Consider the following 8,091-nt stretch of genomic DNA (forward strand, 5'->3'; position numbering starts at 1 on the left):
CTATGGTGTACGGCCGTTTCTTAGATGTAAAAGCAACTATTGATCTACTGATAAAACATAGTAAAATTCGTTTAAATTTGTTGCATAATCATTATAAGGAGAGCGAAAACAGACAATGCAGCACATGTGATGTGTATGGTATGTTATAATGTTGAAAATGAGAACCGCAATTATGGTTGCTGCAAATCAGATGCGTAAGCGAGACAGGCAAGGCATGACGCGTTTGCTAGCAGCGACGTAGCCAAGATATATTACCGCGTCGTGTGTCATGTACATAATATAGATAATAGAGCATATACATATATATATAAGGACAAGGTGCACAGCAAATAAATCGCATTTGTACCGGTACTAAAGCATCGTCACTTACGTACCAATACTTCGGATTATTTGTACATGCCGTTACACTCAGCCGCACTACCCATGTAAATTTTATTAAACGATCTAAGACTCTCTGCCCTCTGGGCTAGTACTTTCCTTCTAAGTTTGCTCTCCCTGCAGCCGATCACATTCGTAGATGTATGTACTTCCTAAGCTTCTAGGTTTCGGCCTTCAAAAACCTCCACCAAGTCAGCACCTTCCTAATCTTTAGTTATATGCCGGGGTCAACACGGCGTCTGTATCTGCTACGAGATTTTGAATACGTGCATATTCACTACCTTCTCAGACTGACAGGACAGGAACACAAGTTCAGCCCAAAAATCGTGCGATCTGCAGCATTGCTACTCTGATTTTAAACAGGTGCGTGTACCAGTAGTACGTACCATGGAACCTCATAGTGGGCACCATCAGGAGTTTCGCATCCGAAACGAGTATTTTATTCCGTGCCACGCGAGTGCACCGGATCTGGCTGCTGTTATCGCTGGAACCCTCAGCCTGAAAGCCACTCTGCGCACTACCGCATAAGCTTGATTTGTTATGGACGCTGGCTAGCTTCGGCAACGGTTCGGCTGTTCGTGCAAGTTTGGCAAGTGCCGTGATGTCAGACGGCTCACGTCATGCAGTTCATGAAATCGTCACACAGGCACGATTCCCTGATGTGTTCTAGTAACGGTTTGAAGTCAAATAGCAATCTACTGCAGACATCGTTTCTCCTGGGTAGATAGATGCAGCTCGTTGATACCTCAGACTCGCTGCTTTTAAGACAGTGCTTCCTTTGCTAACCACCCGAAAAGGGCAGCCTCGGACTTATCCCATGTCGTCTCTGTGCTCATAGCGGATTCGAACCAGTGCCGGACCGCACCTGGCAAAAGCTCATGAACAACTCCGAAAAAGACTTACGCGGTAAGTCGTAAACATCTGGTATTGTCTCCAAAGTCATTACCCATCGCCCAGGCCTCGAATAATCAAGAAATGGTAGCTTTGGAAATCACGAGACTCCCTTCATACTCTGTCAAACGCTCCAACACAGACCGCAGCCTTGAATCTTGGCCGACCACCTCAACTATTCTTGAATTGATTAGCTTTTTTGACGATTCGCTCTGCTCTCGCCCTCACCCATCGTTGTAACGGCGCATTGATACCAGCATAGATACGATTTATTCGAGCGACACCTCATCCTTATATAGTACTAACACCGGAAAAAGCTAGAATTAAATATATTGGTGGCACACGCCGTGTATATATATATATAAATGATTTCTCGCTGCTGTCATCTGCCATCTATTGAGTGGTTTAAGGGAGGTATGAAAGCAAATCCGGTTGGTTATATTATAAAGTTCATTTCATAGTAGTAATATAATAAATAATATGATTATTTTCTGTTCGTTTCACTCAAATAGTTCGTCCGGTAATAGCTAATGTCGGATAATAGAATATAAAATATAAAAACAAAAATAACAGCCGTTGTCTACCTTGTACAAAAAGAACAGCGCTGTGAGAGGAAAGTGAACGAGCAGTTAGATATACGAAGAGCATAAACAAGAAGCTTAATAGGTTAGATCAAATAATTCAACACATAAAGTAGTAAAATTAAGAAGATTAGAGCCGTCATCAAGGCATAAAAGCAACACATACACACGATCCAACCAAAGAAAAAAAGTTACGAAAAACCACAAATCATTTCAAAAATTAAAAAAAACAGGCAAATACAGGGAAAAGCGTTGCGAACTACTGAGTAGAAACTGTTAGATAAGAGAGATTAATTGATTTGTGCAAATAATATAAGAAAAACATGAATCATGACGATGAACATATAATAAATATATATAGAAATAAGAATATTGAGACAACCAATGTTTAAATGAGGGCTGTGTGCTGAAATAGTCAGTATGATTCTCAAAAACCGGGAGTTTGCGGTGGAAATGAAAGATCATAAGCTAGCAGTGAGAGGTTGCGGAAAGACGATGGTAATCACGAAATATAATAATAATAATACGAATATCAATACTAATCAATGAAACGGAGAAATAATAGATTATTAAAGTTAGTAATAAAACTAACAATAGAACAAAACGGCTTTAAGTCTTCATTTTCAATGCAGATTTTTAGTTTCCTCGTTAGACAAACAGCAATGAAATAAGGTCGAACTTTCTGAACAAATCTTGAAATATACGATCGTATTGATTCTGACACGCCGTCGCAATGCTGAAATCAGAGTGTCGATGGTTGTGTGTGTTTGACGCTGCCCCTAAGTCAGTCGGGACTTTATTAGGTTGGTTTGAGGGCAACGGCGAAGCCTAAAATGCTTTTCTTTGTCTTACTTATAATTTCACCTGTCTAGAAACAAATTGACAAAAGAGTAACACAAGAAAAGTAGAATTACAGTCATGCTATCATAATTTTTCAAATAAGTGTAGCTATTTAAACATGGTCTATCTATAAATAAACACACAATTTACAGCGAATCAACACTATAATACAGAAAATGTTTTGATATATTTTGACAATTTTCTAAATATCTTAGTGTAGACCGAATATATTCAAATACTCTTTCTTAGCACGCGCTCTTTCTTCAATCGGAGGAAGGTCAGGAGAAATGCCTCTACTTTGTCTATCTCTGATGACTCGAGTCTGAAAGCAAAATAACATCACATTTCAATTATCATCGAAGCACATATTGTTTTCGTGTACTCAACTGGGATCGACCAAGAGTTTGCTCATGTATCCGCTAAACCACCTTTAAGCTTTTTAGAGCGACAAAATCATAAGTGGAACTTTACAACTTCTGTATTAAATCAGTGGATCTATGAACACTAGTAATATGCAAGGGTCAAATAGCCTCTGAATAAGGGACTTTATTTCACAATCCTAACTTCATATCATAGCGGAGGGCAAACAGGCAACTTCTAGCTTCTAAATATGAAAAGTCTACTGTTTAAAACTATTGCTGCTTTGCTTTTTACCCGACTCTTTTTTTGGAAGCCTGCAGTATCTTTCGAATGAAAAGCGGCTAGACACACGAAGAATTTGCACTAAGCGATTACGAATTGAGGTTAATTACAATGTGTTCCTTATTGCATGGGTGTTTCATTAACATAGAATAATGTGTCCACTGAATGTCTCATAGGTCAAAAGGCACACTCCTTACTATTGCGCGATCAAGGTTTCGGAAGACTGGTGCCTAAAAGGAGGTCCTCGATGACGTAACTGAAACTTGCTAGCATCAAAAGTCTACGCACATGTAACCTTGAGTCACTCACCCAAAACACTTTGCAGCGTTTGTAATTTAAGAATTGCAGGCCACATTTGTCTTTATCGTAGCCGTTTTGCTCCAAACATTTTAAACTGATTTCTTGTTCCTGAAATAAAATTGAATATTTTGTTGTCGTCACTATCTCTCAATAACACTGGCAATGTATACAGTAATACAGCAAAGCATCGTAAAAGGCGTAATACTTAAATATACGATGTTGGTCCAACTTTCAAACACGCCCCGTCCTAGCCCAATCTTCAAATATTTCAATGAGGAAACAACCTTTCTTTAACAAAGCCACAAGTGTAAATGACTGGTTTGATTCGTAGATGCTATATAGGGATTCGAACCACGAGCCTCTACGGTGTTAATAATTTACGTCACCTTAGTTGTAGCTTACCAAAATTCAGGCTCTGTTCTTGGCACACGCGCGTCTATCTGACGTCAGCTACAGACCAGCTCGAATTATGAAATCATGATTCGAGCCCGAAGGGAAAGATTAGTCCAGTTACTATTTATTTATTCATCAGTTGCTTATACTGTGTTGACATTATGTGTACGATGGAATTAATTTCCACTTACAAATAGACAACAAAATAAATTAGTACTTATCACTTCTTGATTGATATCGTTTTCAAATAAAAATTCCGACGGTTATTACATATATTTGCAGTTACACATAAAGCACTGTTATTGTTATCATTATTGCATTGAACAAGCCAAACAAATTTTATATGAAGTACCGACCCAACTTACCCGAAGACAGGGGTTGTTTTCGTTTTGGTCTTTTCGCATATTAGACTTAGACATCGTGAAAGCGCAACTTCTATTTGACAAAAACTCCGCTAAAATCTAACAAACTTCGTTCAAGATATTCGACACACCTACGGGTTAACTGCGGCAATGAAGGTTTCATACATATATGTAATCCCTTTTTCAAGTTTCATTCATTCACGGAAATGTCTGTCATATCGTTGAACAAGAATTTTCGAAGTAACTCGCGTAAAGTGGTAGTCTAAGTTTGAATTAGCTGACACCACATGTTTATTTATTATGTAATTCGGTAAAAAAAGCTTTTAGATTAGCTTTGGGAACGCGTGATTCATTGTCGCTTCAATGTCGTCTGTTTGTCAGTGCGGTTGTTACCATTAGTAGCAGACGGTGTTTTTTTGGCCCTCACTGACGCCAAATCTTTCCTGCTGTTTATATCGCGCTAGTTATCTAACGTGAGTACCAGTTTTTAGCGTCAGGCACTGTGTTAGTTAAATACTGCTTTGGATGGTTGAGTATTAACCTGCAAAAACGAAATGTATCTATACCTAGTTCCGAACCTAAATTACCTCACGCATTTTCAAGTTTTGTAGGCAAACACGGTACTGCGAAACCACTAAGGGTAAAAACGTTCGTATCTGCAGTATGTCTTATACTCCAAGTACGCAATCCCGTAATCGTACTATAGACGGCTGATCTTGTGCAGCACGACATGAAGCTTGCTTGTGCCCGAATTCTGTCGACTGTCTAAGTTTGGCCAAAACGTAAGCCACTGCACTATAACGGAATAGCAACTTCGCCATAGCAGTATTTGGCTGAGGTGTATAGAATGCACCACAAAGTGGTCTCGCAAAATGCTATGTAAATTATGAGGCTACATAATTGACCGAGTAAGACCAAAAAAGATATATTTTAATGTTATATTCGCATAGTTTCCTATATAGCATGAAATATATAACGAAACATGATGCACGATAATTTTTATAAACTGTTGTTTGTTTATTGAGTAAAATAGGTATATATATAAATTGTATAAAAAAATATATATATAATGTGTATTTCTTATCGAAGAAATCTGACTGGCAGCTTTTGCCACTAGAAGCGTGACAGAATTTTCGAAAAAAATCGAATACGGGTCCTGATGTAGAGGGCAGAGGTTAAAATAGATGGAGCTGAACTGCATCAACGTCATATCGGCCATTCCAGATTATGCAAACAAAAAAGTTTTTATAAACACATTTCCTAGTTTTTTTTATTATCTTCCAAAAAGTTAATTGATATTCCACTTATTATTTAGAATTATTCAGTCAGTTAACTCGTAATTGGTTGTATTGGCATTTCTTCTTCGTCCTTTATATATATATATATATATATATATATATAATTGTTTATTTATCTATAATTGTACCGCCTCGATTTCTTTAGTTATTTATTGATTGAAGCTGCCCGTTGCCACAACAACGTCGGACAACAAGCGGGCGCAGCTTTCACCGGGGTCATTAGGTTGCACCGCACTCTCGATTGGTGTTTAATGTTGGCGGGTCCATCATAGGGTCGATTCACGCAGTAATCGCTAGAATTTGCGCAGAAAATACGTCCAACAATAACAACATAGAACTGACCTCTTCTCCTTTCGCAGCATTGGATTTGCTTCTTATATTTTTAGCACTATTTTCCTGAAGAAGAAAAAACGGCCTGACACGACAAAGTGTGACGACGATGTCACATCCAATTACGACAGAGTTGTGAAAGAACTACATTATTAATAATGCATAATTGAATGTCATACATTCTATTCATTCCTTAATCCATTTTTAGCCATATGTAAGTAAGATCTTGTTTTGGAAAATTTGACTGTTAAAAAATTCAATGGACTCGAACGCCTCGATGTTCGCCCCATATCTATGAAACAAAGCCCTCCAATCCTATATTCATACAGAAAAATTGACAACCAGTTTAGACGCTGATTTTCTCTACTGTTCTAGCGTTATGTTTTTGACGCTGACGACATGATTGATTCCCGCGAGATCGACGTTGTGTCTCATATACCTTCTGTATCTATCCCACATTCGATACATGACATTACTCATCTCTTGCGTCATACAACGGGTCAAAATGAATATTGTGATAAAAATGGGGTAAAGGTCCACAGAAAATCCTCGTCCACCATTGAGAACAACACCGCCTTTCTTCAGTAACACGTACTCCAAGTTCCCGTCTTGGACTAAAGCTTCTGAGGGGATGCGTTAGGGCTATCCCACTCTGTGCATTGTCGAGATCGCTTTGTTCACTCTTCTCCGTTTGCCTGCGTGCTTGCATATTATGTCTATTCATGTATCTATATTTTAAAGGTATTATTTGTTTTGCGTTCGAAGCCGACGCAATTTTAATATTGAGACAAAATAGGTAGCGCCTCAAGACGGCAAAGAACTCCTTAGTTTAATAACAATGTGTTAATTAACGGTCATTAACGGTTCATAACGGATTTGTTATCGTTGCTTAAACTAACTTATCGCCGTGAAACATTAGTCGATCATTGGTGCGCTGTTGCGGACTTCTACACGAGGTATATCATTGATTTTTCATTAACTGCCTCTTCGGTTTTTGCAGACTAAGCCGCGTACGACAAGTGCACTGAACAATCAATGTCGTTGTTATATTTTCAAACTAAAGGCAGCAGCAGTACCGAAATATTCATATGCATTTGTATATATATGGCAATGAGTGTTTGTACAATATATACAACATGTTAAGGTGCGAATGATAGGAACTATGCAATTATCGTTGATCGCTACACGTCGGCTGTGAGCTTTAGTGACGTTTGCTATTTCATCATGTATATGTATATATAGGATTTTTTAATGGAAAAAATTGCTTACGAAGAAACTCATGATTTTTCGATTAGAACGAAATTCAAAATTCCTAGAGGCAAACCGAATACAAAAACTAGGACTAGATTTTTCACCATATCGGAGTGAAGTTTTTTTATCGACGCACTTAACGGGCCGGGTATAATACTCGATGAAAATTATCAAATTTATAAGGAAAAAATGTAGGACGGCCTTAAATATACTGTATTCGTTAAAATGTTCAGTAAATAAGAAGCAAAGATATAAACTTGTATTTGTCGTATCAAACTGAATCAAGTTCGTACGTTACCCACCAGTTGAATAGTGAAATGAGTAAAAGGTATTTTTCGAAATCAGAGCAAATTGTACATAGAATAGTATATATATACTGACAGAAACGTTTCGAAAACGCCTTCAACTAATTGCCTCGACGCTTCACGACCATTTTGGCACTGGTGTTGATGTTAAGGAAAATTTTCATTACAAAAATATTTGATCCATATCCATCGCGTTACTTTTTCTCGTCCATTCTTGGGATCAAACGAACATGATAATCAACGATTCCTCGATAATGAATTCCTGGTCCTTGGTACGGCGTAAGTTCAATGTAACTGATACTTACTAACGGCCAACGTGCATCGGGATGTACAAGAGGCCCTGAGCTTAGCTAACAAACTTGTCGAATTCGAAATCTATTATTAGCAACAAAAGCAATTCGTTTGAAGACTAGCAACTTCATTGTTTATAACACGGGAAAAGCTCAGTGTTCTCTCACTGAACGAGTAATAATAGCAGTCGAACAAGATATAGCCATATCGAAATAAATGCGGTTAGATA

General features: G+C 38.0%; 1 protein-coding gene and 1 long non-coding RNA gene across 3 annotated transcripts; one reads left to right on the top strand and one right to left on the bottom strand.

The window, feature by feature from the left end:
• Nucleotides 1-2,458: 2,458 nt before the first annotated feature.
• LOC111260239 (coiled-coil-helix-coiled-coil-helix domain-containing protein 7) lies at nt 2,459-4,752 on the bottom strand. Of its 2 annotated transcripts, XM_022832839.2 has the most exons (4): nt 4,391-4,752; nt 3,642-3,740; nt 2,930-3,012; nt 2,459-2,718 (listed from the first exon to the last, which is right to left on the bottom strand). In XM_022832839.2, the coding sequence occupies exons 1-4, from the start codon at nt 4,442-4,444 to the stop codon at nt 2,703-2,705; spliced, it is 252 nt and encodes an 83-aa protein (XP_022688574.1). In that variant the 5' UTR covers nt 4,445-4,752; the 3' UTR covers nt 2,459-2,702. The 2 variants fall into 2 exon arrangements, with proteins under 2 accessions (XP_022688574.1, XP_022688573.1); XM_022832838.2 differs by lacking the exon at nt 2,459-2,718 and having other exon boundaries at nt 2,836-3,012; nt 4,391-4,750.
• Nucleotides 4,753-4,783: 31 nt separating this feature from the next.
• LOC111260241 (uncharacterized) lies at nt 4,784-5,393 on the top strand. Its single transcript, XR_002680197.2, has 2 exons — nt 4,784-4,860; nt 4,991-5,393. It is a non-coding gene; the product is annotated as an uncharacterized LOC111260241 (long non-coding RNA).
• Nucleotides 5,394-8,091: the final 2,698 nt, after the last annotated feature.

The sequence above is a fragment of the Varroa jacobsoni genome, unplaced genomic scaffold (assembly GCF_002532875.2).
Source record: "Varroa jacobsoni isolate VJ856 unplaced genomic scaffold, vjacob_1.0 scaffold_413, whole genome shotgun sequence".
Lineage (NCBI taxonomy): Eukaryota > Metazoa > Arthropoda > Arachnida > Mesostigmata > Varroidae > Varroa > Varroa jacobsoni.

Bases quoted from the DNA above. Each gene is read 5' to 3' on its own strand.
- LOC111260239 (XM_022832838.2), bottom strand. From the start codon at position 4,444: ATGTCTAAGTCTAATATGCGAAAAGACCAAAACGAAAACAACCCCTGT. The intron at 3,741-4,390 runs GTAAGTTGGGTC...ATTTTATTTCAG, and splicing joins AAAACAACCCCTGTCTTCGG to GAACAAGAAATCAGTTTAAA. The intron at 3,013-3,641 runs GTGAGTGACTCA...TTTTGCTTTCAG, and splicing joins AACGCTGCAAAGTGTTTTGG to ACTCGAGTCATCAGAGATAG.